Source organism: Poecilia mexicana, unplaced genomic scaffold (genome assembly GCF_051168715.1).
Source record: "Poecilia mexicana isolate PSO_F unplaced genomic scaffold, ASM5116871v1 scaffold_11, whole genome shotgun sequence".
NCBI classification, from domain to species: Eukaryota; Metazoa; Chordata; class Actinopteri; order Cyprinodontiformes; family Poeciliidae; genus Poecilia; species Poecilia mexicana.
Genome location: NW_028263380.1, coordinates 17,094,955 through 17,115,256, shown reverse-complemented (window position 1 = coordinate 17,115,256; position 20,302 = coordinate 17,094,955). Strand labels below are relative to the sequence as shown.

Here is a 20,302-nt window from a genome sequence, read left to right as displayed (position 1 = left end):
TAATATATGTGCTAAGTGATTTAGATAGGACACAAATGACTGGAAAGAGAAAATTCAGGGCCTCTGCTTAAGCTGCTGCCCAACAACCCGAACCCAGATAAGTGGAAAATTGTGGATGAATGGATTTAGTATTTTGGCTCATTGAATTATATTTCATAAACAGAAATACACTTGAAAAATAATAGAAAATAGTCCTGTGGCAGTATTTTCTTTTTTATTAAAACTGACTTTATATAAGAACAGTGTAAGTATCTGATTAGACTGCAGACATTTACAGCTACAACATTATTTCCAATATCATGAAGAAAGACTGTCTGTGCATGTGTCTCACAGGGATGGACAACCCTGCACCAAGGTCAGGTGAACATCAATGAGAAAATCTCAAACATTGGCATCTGCACCTCTGTAAAAATGCTTTTACTTTCATGCACATCACTTGACACCTGTCAGAGTAATGTTGTGTAAACCGTACCAACCACATCCATGAGAAAACAAAATGATTGTACCAGCTTATAATAATGTCATTTCCTACTTTTTGGTTCCAGTCACATGATTCAAGAGAAACTGCTTTTTGATGAGTGGCTTTTATGTAAAAATACCTCTGTTTGAACAAACTCAAGACACAAAGTGCAAGATTCAGATCAGAGGTCTTTTATGAGACAGACCCCCGATCAGTGTTTGTTGAGGTGCTTTCTTCACCATCCATCAATTACATTTGATCACATCTACTCAAAGTATAAAAAAACAACAATCACCTTCTTGTAAAATATAGTTTTGACCTTAACATTAGAAGTTGTTGTTAGGATTCACAGTGTTTGAAGTCATATAGATGCATTAGAAAATTTGGTTAAATAAAAAGCTGAGAGTCCTGACTTTCCCCAGCATTATGTACATTTAAAGCAAGGCTTAAAAAGAAAAAAAGAGAAAAAAACAGCATCTTATTACTAATGAAAACAGTAATTCCTTTCAACATAAACATCTGCTTCAAAAAAGTGTTCCACATATACACTGTATTGATTTGTTTTAAAGCAACTAAATCATTTGTTTAAAAAAAAATCATAATTCAACTTCAGCCACTTAAGGTGAGGTCTATAAACTGTTTATAGAAAATGTGTCCAGTTATTGAGTATTGAAAGTAAAGCCAATAATGATTTTACTTGCAATACCACTTCTTAGCCATTAGGAGGCGTAAAACGTCCCAGATTAAAAAAAAAAAAAGAAGTTACTATTAAAAATAAACTTAAGTCATTGACATCTTTAGTTCAATTCACACTTTTTGATTAGACAGCTCTTAAATACATAATATTCTTCAGTTATTTTCAAAATGTGATCACATCTAAAGATATGAAAATTGCAACAATCCTTGATGTCACTTTGGATACATCCATCTTTTCTATACAATATACAATAGGATAGATACCAGCGTTTGTATTAGGACTTGCAAGAGTGATTTGGCAAATACAAAATAAGGAATGGCCTCCAAGAAGACAAATAAATGAATAATAGAAAAAATCCTGAAGTCACTCAGAATGCTGGTTTAAATTAGGATAAGAATTAAATATTATGACTAGATTTGAATACAGGTACTCCTGGGAGAGAAAGATAGTGTTCACTAACCATCACATTAATGTTCCCACATTTACTAGTGTCAGAACACATATGTTCAGAAATCAATGTGCAAACGAACAGGAACATAAACAAAAAATAAACAAACGTCCGGCTTGGTCCCAGTGATTCACTACAAGGATTTTAGTCCTGGTACCTCAAGGAAGACAAAGAGAGGGATGGGAATGGAGGGCTTGTAAATAATTCAGTGTTGCTCATGAACACTTTCAACTTTATTTTCATTGAATCCTGGTTTCTGTTCCACATCTAATGCCTGTGGGGAAAAAAAAGGTTTGATTAAAAAGACATAAGGTAAGCATAAGCTGACATAAAGAAAATTTAAATTTTACTTACAGTGCCTTTTCTTTCAGTGGAAGTCATGTCATTGAGTGGGATTGGATCCTCTGCAGTAATATGTTCTTGAACAGAAGACTGAAATCTGAAAACAAAGACAAAGTCATTTCTGGTGCAGTACCAATTACCACCAGAAGATGGCGCACAATGACGCGACTGACTATCCAGAATTATGCAGAAGAAGTTCAGTGTAAGTGTAAACTGTACAAACTAATCAGCATCACAGCGAAGCCTTTACTCAAGAAGCCGATTTCTCAATTTCTGTTTTCACAGGTGGGTTGAGTGCAGAAGTAATAGATAAGTACCATTATTAGAAGTGTCTGTAAGTTCAGGACAGTGTTTTATTGGCATTGATTCTATTTTGAGATATTTCTGTGTACTACAGTTGACTGTTAACTGCTGCTAGCCGAAATGCTAACTATCGTTAGTGTAACCGTTAATTGCCGTTGCTCTAAATGTTATCAACCGTTAGCTTTCTTAAAAAAGTTAGGCAGGTTTACGATTGCTTCCCCCTTGATTATAGGTGACAGGGTAGTTACAAGGTATACAATATCATATATTTATCCGAGCACTGGTCCACAGTGAGTAAAAATGACTAAGCTAAGTTCATGATTGTGTATGATGGTCCAGAATCAGAATTCATTTTATTATTGTTGTGCACGAACGAAAGCACCACGAAATTTAAACATTTTATACGTTTTATCTTGTGCTACGTAACAGAAAATGTACAAACTGTGTAATTACTAAAATAGTAGGCTACGTTGACACAGCAGGCATATGAAGTCCAAATCCTATATTCAGATTCCAGGCAGGCCCAATTCCGATCTTTTCTTCCCCCCAAAATATCCGATATGTGCCACTTCCAAATTCGGATACATGTCCGATTGTTTTCAAAGCGTCTGTAGTCGTATTTTATCCGGGCTGTTATGTCATTAACAGTCATGCATCATAATTGTGCACCAGAAGAAGCTGACATAAACAATAGCTGAAAATTATAATTATGACATAAGTCTGATTTTCCCCATTAAGTCTCATCTACTCATACTACTTTAATCAGTAGTATGAACAACCACGCAAAACAAAAAAAAAAAAATCGAATTTCAGTATCGACACCTGCTGTGTGAACTAGCCTTAGTCTGCATAGCATAAACGCGTTAGAAACTCAATGTAAGCATAAGCTGAACAGTTAAGTCAGCATCACAGCAAAGCCATTACTCAAGAAGATGATTTCTGTTTTCACAGAATAAAGACACTTTATTGCACACTAATCTGTGCATCTGCTGTCACGTCACAAGTTTTAACATAATCTTGCCAGGAGATAAAATAAGCATCCTACCTGAGAGCCGAACCTAGACATGACAGGCAAGTCTACATGGAGCAAGTACTGGATGAAATCATCACAACACTATGAACTTTAGAGAAGCCAGAACTCGTCAAAGTGTGCCATTATCTAAAGCGCAGTGAAACGGGTTCAAGGTGGCGGGTTCAAGAGGCATGAAACAGTTGAACCTGAATCTCAAAAGTCAGAAAATGCTCCCATAGAAAAACCTGAGCAAGAACACAAGCAACTTCAGCAGGTGCAAGAAGAACATTGCATCCTGGAGAAGAAAATTGGAGCTTTGGGGGCAAAGGTGAGCACAATGGCAGTAATTGGCGACAAAGGCAAATCCTCCTGGAACCTACAGAGTACCTAAAGAGTAACTAAAGTCACATTAAAGAAAGACTTTAATATATAGAGTAAGATTGGGGAGGGAGGACTTAAAGACAAGTTTTATCTCACCAGTCTCAATAACCAGATTGAGTCAGGACTCGAGATGGGATATTCTGAGAATGAAATAATTGAAACCGTCATCAAAGCTGTCAGCCCTGGCCTTCATCTCAGAGATCTCCTTGTCACTACAAAGATGACTCATCATTGGACCTGCAGTACATACTAATGGACATCTCCCAAACCCAAAGGAGTCTGCTCAAGCCTTTCTGTCCAGAGTAATAGAATTAAAAGAAAAACTGCTCTGCAGGTCTGAGGAAGACGACGAAGGGGAGCAGTTCAGCCTAGATTTGATCCAGCATCACTAGGTTTTAAGGACAAGGGCTCTAATCCTCAGGATATCCACAGGATGCAGGCAAATGTAATAGGTGAGTACAAAATTTCTCAAACAGCTAGTAAGAACTGAGAAGTTCATTTCCTTTTTTGTCAACAGATTTAACAGAGGTAGTAGCCTTCTGTGTATAAGTTTTAGGAAGCCATTGGATTTTAAATATAGAACACAAGATGTAGGTTTACAGCACTGACAAAAAAAAAAAAAAACACACAATTACATTGCTGTATTTTACAAATACTTATTCATTAAATTGTATTCAAACACTACTGTGTTACCATGAAGCACAACACTTTCAAATAAGATGGCTGCTATTGCCAGTCACTTGTTGGGGTGAAAGCGTCAAAGAATAATGTTTGTTTTTAAGAGTCGAAAACTTGTTTATTACTCTGTTGTGACTCAGACGCCAAGTCTTTTTCAATTGGCATGACTGTGAGACTGTGAAGTCTTTTCTGACCCAATGTTTGATGCAGCCAGGACTGCAGCTGACAGCGTGCACTAAAGGATTTTCGGAACAGCAGTTGCTTACAAGCACTTTTGGTTTACTTGGATGTTTGCCTTCAGAGAAACATGTCTTACTCAAGGAAGTTGTACATAGTCAACATAACTGTGGGGAAACATCCAGCCTCTGTTTTATAAGCAAACATTTTTTATGGCCACCATTACCTCCTTTGTTTTCAGTAATGTTTTGCAAGTGTGATTCACTCAAGACATTAGATTTATAACTGCATGCCTTTTAGTAGGACATGCAGACAGTTATTGTTTTCTTACATCATTAAACTTAGACATATTTATACAATCTAACAAAACAGGAACATCTGAAGTTGCAGAATAGGAAAAGAAAAGAAAATAATAAAATATGTGAAACTCAATACTCCTGTATGAGATTCTCATGCAGGAGTACAGTCTGTGGTTGCTCTAGAAGGAATGTTAAAACTTTGCTCCTTTAAGGTAATTAACTCAACAACCCTCAAAACTCAACCATGCTTATTGGCGTCATGGTTTTTTCCATCATGTTACAATTTTTTTGCATAATACCCTCTACTTTTCTGGTATCACATCTTCACCTTCATAGTACAATAGTAATTTTTGAGTTACTGATGCTTGACGGAGCAGTTGATGCTGCTTCATCATGCAGCTCGGTTTAATAGTCACTTTAAGTTGAACCTTAAGGAGCTTGTTGAATGTTTAAATTTCAAACCAGAACTGCATAAAGTGCATTTTGCATTCCTCATCAGACTCTGAATATGAATGGCCCGCCATCTTTATTCTTGTATCAACTGGCTCCCTTAAGGTTGACCAGTGGCGACCTCTGCTGGATGGTGGCCAACCTTACTTGCTAGACTCACCTTTCCTGAAAAGATCCCTCCTCTCTCACTCTCTGTGCTCCTCTGTCCTGACTCCTACAGGTCTATAGGGTTGGTGAAGTTATTTTTATGAGTGAATTATTATTATTGTTATTATCCACTCATGACAATCACACGTGAATGAGCTCACCCCTGTTCCACTGTGTGCAAGCAACCATGTGTGAAGTGGGGAAAAATATTAGATGCTCCATAAGAAAGTCCACCCAAAGATAATACGTGATAAAAGAATGCACACTTCACTCTATAAACAACAGGACCTTCATGGTGCATTTCTGACTAAGTAGTTTGCTAAGCAGCAGCATTCTTTTAGCGCTGGAATGTAACTTTCTCTCATACGAAGTATGTAGCCAGGGTTTTATTTGTCAAACAGGGAGCAATTGGTTGGTTCATTAATTATATTTATGTAATGACTTTATGTTAGCTGTGGGTTGAAGCTAACTTTTCTTATTACCAGTAGTGATGCTTAACACTTTCTTGAAAAACTTTAAAATATCCGTTCCTCACTGAATCATGTCCTGCTTGACGCCACTGGAAACAAGCACAAAGTAGAAGGCCAGATCAAGAGTTAATTGAAAGTCTCAAAGCAGACGTGTAGGAGATAAAGAAATTATACACTCCTGATCGAAATTTTAAGACCAGTTAAATGTCTTAAAATTTAAGACATTGTTGCAATGTGAATTTTGCAACAGTGCAAAATGTGAATTTTGCACTGTTGCATACCATACTGTCACTATGTTGTGACAGTATGGTATGAGGGGAAAAATTAGAAAAAAAAAATCTAGTTCCTAACTAGGAACAATCAATCACAGCCAGGAGGCGGGTCTTAGCACCAGTCATTCCCTCACTACCAGTTTGTTCTCTGCCAAGCTACAGCTTCGATGATGGCAGATAAACAGTTTTCCTGTAACTAAGTTCTTTCTCCGCCATTAGCACATAGAGTAGCATGTACATGAGCATGATTGAGAGCGCTAAAACCTTTCTCCTGGCTCTGATTGGTAATTTCCTGAATCTGGTATTCCACTGCTTGTGAACATCCTGGAAACTGATGGTAGAGTCTCCAGTTATACACTCAGCATAACAACTAAAATTCTGACCTTCTGTTTTTCAGCCCTGAAAACAATTAAGGGACTTTTGTTGATTCAACTGGCATCAATCAAAGGTGTGGTATTTAGGTATTTTATTAACAAAAAACCTTACTATGAGAACCTGCATGGCTGGACCAGCTGTATTTTGGTATTAATAAATGGAATTCATGAATTCAACTCACTGACACTTCTTGAACCTCATACATCAAGAATCTAGCTGGAGTAAAGGATAATTCTCTGAACACAATCAGATTCTCTATTATGATGGATGTTGTGAACTCAAGACTTAATGCTGAAAAATAATCAAAGGCTATTTATTTATATTTGCGCAACCAGGATAATGTAGCTTTTTATTTTTTAGATTTCTAAATTATGTCTCTCTTGAATTGTGTAGAATATATATCACACTATACATGGAAAAACTTTAAAAAATAATTAAAGTATATTTTATTACATCAGAAATACCTGCCATTTTTACAGTGCGTTTGTACATTTCAGAGCTAGTGTAACTGGATTTGAATTGGACCAGTTTGTGAAGTCCACTGACGTGACATTTGTTGAGAATTACTTGCTCTTTATAATTAAACCGAGATGAAATGCTCCGTCTAACCTCTGGGGGCTGCTGCTGTCCTGGTGTCTGCTGGGTGTTTCACTTCCACCTTCTCCTTCACTCATTGAGGTATCCTGAGAGTGAGACAGAGTGTGTATTGTGGGAGTGAGAGATAGAAAAGTTGGAGTTGTAGGAGTGTTGACAGCACTGCCGCTGTGGGGTAAGCTCTGCAGGAGGAGGTCAGGTCGACCAGACTGAATGCCTGGGTGGGAGAAGAGGATAAACTTGTATTACTGGATTATGAAAGCGTCACTTCACATGCCAACACATGTTTTCAGCTATCAGCAAAACTTTGTTTCCCACAGTACAACTGAAGCAGCTGCGCTCTTATTTCTCTTACCGATGACTCCCTCGGTGTCCTCCTTAGTGTCAGTGCTGACTTGTTGTTGGAGTGAAGGTTGCTGGAAGCTGGCTTGAGTCAATAGATAGAGCCCAGAGCCAGCAGGTTTCTTCGCAGGACCGTTAGCACGACGCTTCTTAGCTGGGGAGGCTTTTACTACATGCAAGATAGTAAAGGGCAAATTAGGAGCTCAAGTTGTAAAATTGGGATGTTTTTTTTTTTTTTTTTTTAACAGTGATTTAACATAATTTTTACCTGGCACCTTCTTGAAAACCACATTGCTCATGAACCTTTGAAATCTCTCCGCATAAAAACTTGGCCTGTGTACTGATACAGTGTCCTGAGTGGGGAGAAAAGGTTTATGTTCAAACCTGTGTTTTCATCCACAACAAACCAACAAAGAACTAGAAACTACTCACCCCATCATGAACCAAGGATTTAAAGGAATGTTCTAGTTTCTTTACTAATCTGCAAAAAACAAAACAAACACAGATCCAAGGCCTGTTACTGAAGCGACATGACAAAACACATTTAATTCAATTCAACATTCAGTTCAATTTAAAAACACTTTACGTCAAAAGAAAATTAAATGTTATAAACTCATATCATCCGTGTATCTTCAGTCATTGTGGACAGTGATGCCATGAACAGGAAGCACCTTCAATAGCAGTCAGTCTTGCAATGAATAAGAAGAGGTCTCTGACTGAAGAGACTGGTCATCTACGGCAGTCTCAAATCTGGGCAGCAGAGAAAATGTTCCACATTGACACCACCAGTAGGCAACCACTGCTAATCCACATCATTTGCTTTTGCCAATTTGATCGCTGTCTGGGCGTTTGGTTAGAAAGCCTGGCAGAGACATACTGGATTTGAGGATATGATCCTTGTCTATTATGGTCATCCATGAATTCTCCTTTTGAACTCCTTTGCTTTGGCGTCACAGTTCAGGTATTATCAGAGCTTTTGAGATGCTAATCAGGTGCTCCTAGTTGTAAAACTGTGGCAATAGTTATGCATCGTAGCAGCAGTCTGAGAGGAAAAGTAATTCCAGCTGCACAGCGTCCAGAACCAGAGGGAACAATTGTCCAAACATCCAAAGCCTCAACCAAAGAATTATAAACTAAGTTTACGAAAATAACAAATCAGAGCTACACCAACATGCTGCCACCATGAGCAGCACAATTCTAGAATCATGTAGATTCAACTAAAACAATTCACACAAAATATACAGCAAAAATCAATCAGATCAGTTTCATAGATTTTCAATTTCATACCAACACACTGCCCTTTCACCCAACTCACCATGAACTTTGCACCATGAACTTTGCATTTCATATTAATGCCCTTAAGTATTAGCTCTCCTTGGTACTCAAAAAAATTGAGTATGACAAGAGAGAACGGTCAAAATTGTGAAAATAATTGGCGACAGGGTGAAATGAACAGAACCAAACAAAACCTTTTATTTACTAAATGAAGCTCAGGGATGTCTGAGAGCTTCCGTGCACAGCTTCATTCATGCTAAGTGAACCCAGTTTAACACAACACATAGGTTTCTGTTTCACTTAAGCTGTTCACAGAGTCTGCACAAAAGTTTTTTTGTTTGTTAAGCCCAATCCAAAGTTTTAAGTTTCTGTAAACTTGTAATAGTAGTGTGTGTGAGCTTCGAGTCTTGCTGCTAAAAAACAAATGATCTAGGAGCGTTTTGTTGATCTGATCTGTGTATGTACTGCTTTTTCCATGAAGGCTGTGTTTTGGTTTTCATTTACTAAACAAAGGCACAAACATGCACACTCACCTATAGGACTGTAGAATGTCAATAATACCAATGTACACCAGCAGCCTCTCGCCCTTCGAGTTTCGTGCAGGGATCCCTCCGGTCCTGAAAAATTAAACACAATTAGTGGGCCATTTTATTCTCAATCAAGTTTACGTACTGTACCTTCTTCAATGCTTTCAATGGAGCATTTGAATTGGTTTTTCAGCATGAAATGACTATACCAGACAAGGGTAAAAAAAAAAAAAACATACATAAAAGCTCAAATATGTACATACATTTTCTCTAACATCTGATTAAATGTCACCTTACAAAGTGAAGAGAAACTAAACAGTTTTTTGTAGTCATCTGCAAGCTTCTGGCATTACTCTTGTTGGATGAATGTGTGATCTTTGTCTGGACCTTCTGTCATTTTATGGAGACATGAAACTAGCTTAACTGCAGACGTTTCCAATTTGCACCTTGGTGGTTCTAAGGTTTTCTGAACAACATAAACCAGTTTTAATTCCTTATAAGGTCACATAGACATAGTTAGGTATTCTAACAGGACGATGAACCTAAACACATATCAAAAATAGTCTTGGAATGGTTAAAGCATGGTAATAGTGAACTTTTGGAATAGGAGTGAGCATTTATCGTATCAGTTATTGTGAAATATTTCTTCACATAAGAATTTTAATTTATCATTGCCACAATAAATTCCAATTAATGGGTTTGTGGGCCTATGATTGCTGTGCCACAGCTATATAATAACCTAAAGAAATAGTTTACAATGGTACACTAGTACCACAAAATATTGTCATAAAGTTGCAGGTCCATATCGCCCACCCTTATAGATTTAATAGCTAGATTCGTGCTGAGAAACCATGCCATTTAAATGAACTCAAGTGTTTTGTAACTACCATTGAGGATGTGTGAATTTAGCAGAATATGTAATTTGTGACATGTGGATTAGATGAAATCTATATTAAATGTATACGTTTGCTTGAAATTATTGTTTTTAATATTAAATTATGTGGTTTACAATAATTGAAACCTGGAAAAAGTTGAAATAAAGCATTTTAAAGCCCCAAATTAATACCACATTCATGTCCATAAGTGGATGTAACCTTCTGACCAGAACTCAAGACCTTCTCATTTTCACTCACTGGTCCACTGGCTCCACTCGTCCCGTTTCAGTCTGGATGGCCTCAATAGCTGTGCTGTACAGGGACTTCTGGACTTGCGGCCTCACGGCTCCTTCTGCTGCTGCTTCTGTATTTTGCTCTCGACAGGCCTGATCTAAATTATGAATTCCCACTAGCAGACTGTAGTCCATTATCTTGAAACTTTGCAACAGCTGAAACCAAGTCGGACAAACTAAGTCATAAAAAAAAAATACCCACATTAAACTAATAGTAAACTATGTATTTATTCTTACCAGACAGTCTCTCTGAATAGTTTTACAAACAGCATTGTACGTGTCTGGCTCCAGGAATAAACCATCACTCATGTCCTGCATGAAATCCAGGTCCTTGAATGTGGGAACAGCCTTTTCCCTCTCTTTGGGATTGGCTCGTCGCTTATGAGTGGAGCCTTTCAGATCAAATTTGACGTGCATCCGTACCGAACTGGGCAGCAGATTGTTCATGACGACAATGCGGATGTTTTTACCGGCTGCTTGGACGCAGTACAGCCCATAAAACTTTGGTAATAAGGTCCGCTTGTTCTGGTTCAAGTTCTACAGAAGAAAAGAAATCACAGAAGAAGGCAATTAAAATTTTACTTCCAAATATACATAATTATTTAGTTATTAATCTATTGGTTATTCTGTTGATTAATCAGATAAATAAAACATTGGCACGTACTGAAGGTTTTTCATTAAACCATTTTTATACAACATTAGAAATACATTAAAAAATGAAAATAATTCAAATCATTTTTTTAAAAATGAGAAAATATACATTTTATTGCAAAGATGCAATAACATAGGCATTCCTTTCATATACGCCTGATCATTTATAGCAAAGGATGAATCTGCAAGGTTGTTACAAGAACACTTGTAACAACCACCAGTGCTTGACTTAGCATCAATAATGTATGGCTGATCTATATTTTTGTATTACCGATTAATAAACGGATAGCAAAAGGTGTTTAATTGTTGTTGTTTTTTTTTGTTTGTTTGTACAGAAAAAAAAAGCTATGGAATTAGGGGAGTAGTTTCTGACTGGATGAGGAGTTATTTAAAGAGCCGGAAACAATTTGTGAAATTGGGAGATGTGGAATCTGATTGGCAGGAGACTGTCTGTGGAGTACCACAAGGATCAGTATTGGGACCAATTTTATTTAATCTTTATATAAATGATATCAGTAAAGTGTCCAATGTATTAAAATTTATCTTATTCGCTGATGACACAAATATTCTAGCCTCTGGCGACAATTTAGAGCATCTTCTCTCAACAGTCACTTCAGAGATTAGTAAGTTAAAGATATGGTTTGACCATAACAAATTATCCCTAAATTTGGACAAGACGAAAATCATGGTCTTTGGGAACTGTTATAAAAATACTGAAATCCAAGTTCAAATAGAGGACGTAACTCTACAAAGGGTTTTTGCTAATAAGTTCCTCGGTCTAATAATAGATGACAAAATCAGTTGGAAACCTCATATTAAACATTTACAGAGTAAACTCAGTAGAAGTATATCCATATTGGCTAGAGCTAGACATGTATTGAATGTTAAATCACTTCATATTCTATATAACTCTCTGATTTTACCATATCTATCATATTGCTGTGAAGTGTGGGGAGTTAATTACAAGAGCTCTTTACATCCGGTAACCGTCCTACAGAAACGAGCCATTAGAATCATCCATAATGTCGGTTATTATGAGCATACAAACCCGCTCTTCATAAAATCCAGAATTCTCAAATTTGACGAGCTTGTAGAATTTAAAATGGCTCAGTTTATGTTCAAAGTATCTAAAAAGTTGTTACCTGAGCACATACAGAGCACGTTTTCTGAAAGAGAAGGGGGGTATAACTTAAGGGGTCACTCAAACTTCAAGATCCGCAATTTTAGAACAACAAGAAAAAGCTTCTGTATTTCAATTAAAGGTGTAAAGTTATGGAACAAGTTACATGAAGATTTAAAACAAAGCAATAGTTTAACACAATTCAAAAGAAAGTACAAAGAGGTAATTTTCAATAGATACACATATGGGTGACAGAAAGCAATAAGGTGTGTATTGCAGATAACTTGGTGTAAGGGTTTAGAAAGACAAACCAGCATAAAATGGGAAAATGTATAGGTAAATATTAGTAACTGTTACTTCTGACTGCCACTTTGATTTTGATTTTTTTAATGACAGTAGGACTCTAAAGTTTCAAGTGTTTAGGGGGTAGGAGTTTATAAGTTCTCACTTCTTCCTACCCCATTTTGAGCATGATATGTTAACTGAAACAAAAAAATCTGTATTTTCTCTTCTTTCTTATGCACTCCTTGTTACTGTGCACTATTTTATTTTTATATTTGTATCATGTTCGAATAAATTTCATTTCATTTAACCCTTTGCCACAATCTTTAGATTAAGGAGTTTTGCATAGAACATATTCACAGACAAAGGTAAATTCTTAACTGCAAATGTTTTTTGTACAATTTTGGCTTAATTGTTGCCCTCAATATGTTGTTCTTTCAGCAGTTGTCATTTTTGAGTCTGCATACCCCAGTTAACAATTTTTCAATTACTACATTAGTTGACAATTATTTCAATAACTGATTAATTACAAATAACCCAATTAATTGTTTCAGCCCTAATTGTAAGTTAGTCTTGAGTTCTCTTGATGGCCATCTGAACAATTGTACAACCTAAAGAAAAATACTCTCCTTTGTTTTGTGTGTCAGGACACAATCTTTACTGTAAGCTTTAAGATTATTTTTAAATCATCCTTGATTGTAGAAAATCAGAAATATGTTGAATCATATTTTAACATATTGAAATATGTTGAAATATTTCAACAATGTCAGCTATATAAAATTTTTCCACTTGTATAGAATCTCTTGGTTACTTCTCTAAGATCATTGCTGTAGTCTTTCCATCTTGTCATTGTGTTAAACACCTAATTGCTCCAGAAACAGCAAACTGACCAAAATCCTGCCACCATAGAAGCAGACACAGATGAAGATTATCAAATCAGCTAATTACTGCTCTCTTAAATTACATGGAAGCAAGTAGGGTGTACTTAGTTTTTCTACACAAAGTTCTTTCTCTTGTCAATCTCTTTAGATTAAAATAATTGTAGAATATGGGCATGTTTACAGCAGAGGTGTTGATTTGGTCCAATAGGTATTTTATTATTAGAAAAATCACGTGAAGCCAGTATTAAATGGTAAATGGTCAGTCAGTGTTATCACTAAATATTGCAATGACACATTATTGTGGTTCCTTGAAGCCAACCATATAAGCATAGACTTTGTTCTTATCAGATAACTGAAAGGAAAATCAACAGAATTGTTTAATCATGCCATGTTTCCTGTTATAGTTAATATGTCAGGAGGAAATTATCACTACAAGGATAAGTATACTGCAACACATCTTGTGTCTTAAACTACGGTATTTCTCAATCCTATCCTCTGTATTTATGACTCAGCCGATTCAAAGGAATGTAGTACTTCAGCCTCAATTTGGCAGAACCCTGGTAATCACCTTCTGATGCAAATAAGGTGTTTATGAGCTGGAAAAAATTCAACACATGCAAGACCGTCTGCCCTGAGGCCCAGCTTGAGAAAAGTGTGCATTGAATCAGATCTTACCATAAAGTATCCCGGAAGCAGTTTTTGGAGAAACTCTGCCTCTTTGTGCTGCACTGTCTTAACAATGAATTCATCGTCACTCGAGAGGTAGAACAGAGATCCACTGGCCCCGGAACTCGACAGCTCGATCAGAGGCTCGTTACACAGAGAATACTGTAAATAAATCAGAGTAAAGTATGAAAATAAGAACTGAAAAAGAACATCAACTCTAAAAATAGTAACATTACCTCTAAAAACAGTAACACCAACTCTAAAATTAGTAACACTAATGGGTGGAAAAAGCCCCGCCTCTCTCGTGCCAAAACTCCATTGCTCTCTGGTTACCCATTATCCTCATTCTTTTCATTATTCAGTTATACTGAATAATGTGGACAGACGTACCATGTAGTCGTCAGGCCGGATGCCAAACATCTCTCTGAAGTAACGAAAGGCGATTGGAGCGTATGTTTTGAACCTGAAGTCTCCGTAGTGATGACCCGGTGTCAGGTTACTGCCTTCGCTGCCAGAAAATTACAAAACCGGCACATTAATTTTCTCAACACAGACGACAAATGAAAAGAAATCGATCTGCATGAGACAACAAACTCCTTGCTAAATAATTCTCCAAACTCACCAGGGAAAGAAGATGCTTTCCACGACTTCAAAGTCTTGCAGCAGCACATCTCTCTCAGGTTTCTGGTTCAAGCTGCCCACCGTGTGTGTGATGCCCAACTGTATGGCCGCTTTAAGAGTGGAAGATGTTGTCTGGATAGAGGGAAATACTTGCATGTTTAAATGTACGATAAAAGACTAGATGTTACCGATGGTTTATGAACGTAAGGTGTAAATTTATACACATTTCAAATTGTGAAATGTTGAAATCATACTATTGATAGAACAAATCTCAGGAACGACTTTATTACAGTGACAATAATCAGCTTAACAATAATGACTACTAATAAAAGCCCCATTTAAATAAAACTTGATAAGATAGAAACATATTTAATTTAAAACTCCAGCACTGTTAAAGTATTGATACTCCTTGAACTTTTCCACTGTTATAGTACTGGCCACAAACTTAACAGTATTTTTGATAGTTTATGTTGACAGGCAAACACTAAGTAGTGCATAAATGTGAAGTGGGAGGATGGTTTTCAAAATATCACCAAGTTAGATTTTAAAAAGCGTAACAGGCATTTGTACTCAGCCTCCTTTACTCGGATACCCCTACAATAAAATCCACAGCAGCCAAGTGGCTGCAGAAGTCGCCATATTAGTAAATAGTTATTAATCTTATTTATGAAGGCCTCACAGGTTTGTTAGAGAACATAAGTGAACACAGCAGACAGACCAGGAAGTAGTTTAAAGCAGAACTGGGTTATAAAACAATATCTAAAGCGTTGAAATCCTCAGATAACCAAATATTTAAAGAGTGTGACAAAACCACAATACTGCCAAAGGCAACGCACCTGAACTGACAAGGCTGGCGTTAATAGCATTAATTAGAAGCAGCCACGCAGGTGTTCAGTGTAAATACAGCATAGTGTATTTACAGATACACTATGCTGGGCTAAATACAGCTTCCTTTAATTAGCACCATGCAGTTTTCAGTGGCATTTGCTGTTGTTGGATATGCATATGTCACTGTTGTGTCATCTAGCTTCTCGTTTTTCTTTCTCTCTTTCCGCCAGCGTAGAAACAGGTTCCAAATGTGTTTGGATGTATCCTCTGTATTCTCTACATCCTTCTTCCTCTTCTATTTTTAGCTTTCTGTCTCCCGGTTAACTTTCTCCACCACCTGTTCTACTTTCTCTTTATTCTCTTGTTCGTTGCGACTGACACAATCACAGAGCAACACAGAGCAAGTTCTAAAAAAGTAAGAGATTTTTGTAAATGTATGTCAAGTGAAGCATCAGAGCAAATATCACATTGCTCCATTTGTGAGAGTAAAAGTGTTTGGCCTCTTTTGGCACTCAGACATGAAGTCTGCTTGTTAAACTGTCAGATAGGACATGATTTAAAAACAAGCGTGCTAAGATAAGATTGGAGGAACTGGAGATCCACCGTTCATGTGGAGGGATCTACAAACTGCTATCCTCCTCACAAACCTGAAAAGTGGCAAGAAAAAATGGACCCTTTTTAATATTTTCATCAGTAAAACCTTTTTGAAAACGATGCATCATGATCCCTCTACTTCACAATTATGTACTACTTTTTGTTGGTCTGAAGGGGTGGATACTTTTGCAAGGGATTATAAGATTATATGTCACAAACTCTAGCGGAAGTCCAGACACTATGAAGTTCTGCTGGCTCATAAAGAGCTACTATCTATAAAGGCACCTTTTTGTAGACGGTCTCCCCCGTGGGATCAACTCCCCGATGGCCGATGGTTTTTTTCAGGGCCTGAGACGTGCCGATGCTCGGACTCTGTCAGTCCAAACACAAGACAGCAGAAAGTCAGGCAGGGCAAAGAAGTCTTGAGTCTGAAGCAATAAGCACCATTCTTATGTTTCAAACAGGAAGGAGAAGATGGGATGTCAGCAAAATGTTGCTAAACTCCATACTGTCGTGGTGATTTGTGTCTGTGTGTCCCAACTGAGAGTTTCCAGCTAATGTGTTGCGGCTCACCTCTGAAGCAACATTTTTTCGGTTCCCAGTCGAGTCTGCAGGCAGAAGAGGGAAGAAACGCGCGTTAAGTAAAAATCGTAAAAAAAGAAACCAGAAAGGGACAGTTAGGTAACCAAGCAAAGGCAGTTTCTTCACTGGACGTAATTATTTTGTGCAACACAGCTTCAACTGTCATTCCTTACAATAAAAAGCAGACATTGCAGCTGGGCTCCAACACAAACATGCAGACCAACCTCATTCATTACCTTTGAGAGAAGACAGTGCCCTCCAAAACTGACCCGGCAGGTCTTTGAGTGCAGTGGAAGGAATTAAACCAGTATTAAAAAAACCAATTCAAACTGTGCCAATGAGGAACAAAGAAATATTTTCTAGAAACTGAAACACAGACAGGTGTCTCCAGCACAGGTAGTTCTCTTTTCAAATGGTTTTTTTTAATGTAAATGATAATTAGATTATTATTAGTTCTGAAATCTGCAGTTATTTGTTGTGTTTTGTGCTTTTTGAGCTCTGACTACAGTCGGAAGTAGCATGTTTCCCATGTGATTAGGTGTGACCCATTTAGATCTGACAAGTTTCTGGCTCAGCGACTCTTTTTAAATCTGCCTTTGTTACTTTTGTTTTGTCTACCTGTTATTTTGTTTTTTTGAAGCACTTTGTGATTCTTACCTTGAAAGGTGCTATATAAATAAAGTTTTACTTAGTATTGGTCAGTAGATACAATGGGAAGGCTGTTTGATTACAGGGGGATTTTCTTCTTTTTTTTCCTCCAGTGTTTAATTTCCCTACATAGATTCATGCGTTTCCTTTCAGCATTTTTATATCATCGACTCCAATTCAGAATTATTTTTTAACATAATAACATTTCAGTTTGATTTCTGTTTTTAAGTTGTTTTCATTGCTTTGTGTTGAAACCCTTACAAAATATCCTGTTATTTCATTGTTTCCCTTGCAGGAAACAATGAAACTTTCCATTTACCAAATATTTACTTTTTGACAGATTTCAAAAACCACTTAACATAAAAAATAGATGATCAAAATAACTAAAGTTGGTAATTTTTTCACAGTTCTGGGCTTAGGTAATACTAATCCTACAAAATTCCAATTTGCAATTTAGTTTGGGGGGAAAAATATCAACCCTTTGTGTTTGTGTTGTGATTTTTTTTTTTTTACTGGCAATTAAAAGATAAAAAAAAAAGTTTAATATTTTCAATCAAAAATAAATTAAAAACAAACTCTAGGGCATTTTTGTTATTTTAGTACTTTATTTAGAAACAATTAATTTTTCCCTCTAAAGTTCAACTATACATATATCAGACTGGAAAATGTATTTTAATAAAAAATAAATAACTTCATTTTCACTCAAAGTTAATCCTGATATTGTGTTTATGTAATTTGCAAACGGTAGAAGTGATGATAACAATTATCTAAAACTCAATGCAGTCTTTTTGGGCTGGAAAGGCAGTTGCATTAAGTGTTGCAGTTTCTTACTAACAGCACACAATAAAAGATCAAACCTCAAATATTAAAAAACCAGACCAAAGATTTGACGGAGATCTTTTTAACATAGGCCAGGGCTACTCTTTGAAACAGATGAGTCTAAAACTAGATATTTCTACACCAGAACAGAGGATGTTTGGTGTAAACACAATGCAGCATTCCAGGAAAAGAACTATACCCCAGCTCTGAGGCACAGAGCTGGACAAGTCAGAATGTGGAAATGCTTTGCTGCAGAAAAATAAAAAAATGGGGAGACATAGGCAGAATCAGAGACCAATTTTTTGTTCTTGAGATGCTCTGAGATACTTGAAATAGGCTGTATATGCAAGAAACCCCTGGAATACCTGATATCTGAAAGGAAGGAGTGGGACAATCCTTCCTAAGATTCAGACTGAGGTCAGACATGTTGATAGCTAAAAGAAGCATGTCTCTTAAGTTATTTCAGCCAAAGAGAGTAAGATAAGGGGGAGGGTGCACTGACTTTTCAGATGATGAAAATATTTACTCTAGACAAACTTTAAGCAGAGTTACGTATAATCAAATCATGGATTTGTAACTTTTGGCTTAAATTACACAACATAAATAAAAATATATATGAAAAAAATCAGCCCTGAACTTACTGGAAGAGTGGCCCTGAAGACCTGGAGGCTCCTCGGATGCTGTGGCCATTCAGACAGGAAACCAGACTGGGTTCAAATGAAACTCGGGTCTGGATCTGGGCAGACAAGCAGAACCTCATCAATAACAAGATACTCCTGTTGAAGCTTGACTAATTACCAGCTACGGTGACTAACTCTGGGTATGTGGAATCTTAACATAGGATGGGCAAAACTTTCTGTAACTACAATAACATTGAATTTTCGTTTAAATTGTGCCTGCAAGTGCCAAAAATAAAAAATAGAGCGTGAACAATAAAAGCAGAACATATTGTAGGTTACCTTGAGTGCTAACTGGATCACTGGGTGGCGACGTCTACAGACGAGGCTAACCGCTAACACCACTTTAACCAACAGCGCTAAAGCTATGAATAACAAAAAGAAGTAAAGTCCTTAATGGCCAACTTACCCTAGAATCTGGTGACGGAGTTCTACGGCCTTCCACAAAAAGAATAAACCGTCCTCTAAAAGTTAGGATTCCCACAAAACACGTAAACAAGGAAGCAATGCGGATGCGGCAGTTTCTGTGAGTGGCTCAAATCGAGCGCACACCGCGCTTCCGGTAATTCCTGGTACTTTCACAATAAAAGACCCATTCATCCTTTACAGTCTTGCCAAGTTCTTCAGTAACTAGATGTAAAATTAGCTGAAAGTGTTTTTTATATCATTGCTCATGAACAATAATAGTTGTTAGATTGTGAAATATAGTTATTGAAGGTCAATTACACTTCTCAGTGTGGTGTATTTTGGCATTATGTACAATAGTAATGTAAACAGTAAAATAAAAACATGAATTTGCAAATGCAGGATTTCACAAAATAATTTATTTATAAAGAACATTATTTATTTTAGAAGCACATTCAAGGAAAAAACAAACACTTACTCTGGGCAAATTACATCATAACAAGTAAGAAGATATGAGCTAAACAGCTGGCATCAGCAAACATGACGTCAGGCAAGCAAGTTTCAGCAGATCTAGATGTTGACATTTCTGTCTTCAGTTTGCACTGCACTTGAAATGGGCTCCTACTTACATGTTTGGACTAGAGTTGGCATTATGGAAACAATGTAAGAAAGTGAAGCTAAAGTAATTATGGACCATTGACAATGACTTTCTTCAGAACTTTGCTTGGACTCTGTTTGAATTTTACATTTAGAAGCATAAATAAATTCAGATTTTAGCTGAACTGGTCGAACTGAATGAAAAATCAATCTCTTTTTTGTAGCGTCATTGGTGAACTCATGATCTCTTTCAAAGTTCTAAACAATCTCATTGATTTTTAGCTTTCACCAAAAAATGAAAGAAAATGTTGAGATCAATAGTCTTTGTCCTTCTACTATGATTTTGGAACCAGAAAAACTGATCTCATTGTTATTCATTCTCTATGTTCTCGACCACTTGCCACACGCAAGTATTTTTATGCAGATTGTGCCCAAGAACTAGCCCAATTATAGTATTTTAATAAACTTCTGTTGTTACTTTGAGCCACTAAGAATTAAACAGCATTTAATTTCC

General features: G+C 36.8%; 1 protein-coding gene across 1 annotated transcript; it reads right to left on the bottom strand.

Annotated features, from left to right (window-relative positions):
- Window positions 1-197: 197 nt before the first annotated feature.
- Window positions 198-19,336, bottom strand: LOC106919961 (phosphatidylinositol 4-phosphate 5-kinase type-1 alpha-like). Its single transcript, XM_014990657.2, has 16 exons — window positions 19,196-19,336; window positions 18,751-18,845; window positions 16,634-16,668; window positions 16,346-16,432; window positions 14,640-14,770; window positions 14,408-14,525; window positions 14,027-14,179; window positions 10,655-10,954; window positions 10,383-10,573; window positions 9,256-9,339; window positions 7,880-7,928; window positions 7,716-7,800; window positions 7,461-7,616; window positions 7,121-7,322; window positions 1,960-2,044; window positions 198-1,879 (listed from the first exon to the last, which is right to left on the bottom strand). Exons 2-16 carry the CDS (start codon window positions 18,797-18,799, stop codon window positions 1,811-1,813), a joined length of 1,794 nt encoding a protein of 597 aa, XP_014846143.1. The 5' UTR covers window positions 18,800-18,845; window positions 19,196-19,336; the 3' UTR covers window positions 198-1,810.
- Window positions 19,337-20,302: the final 966 nt, after the last annotated feature.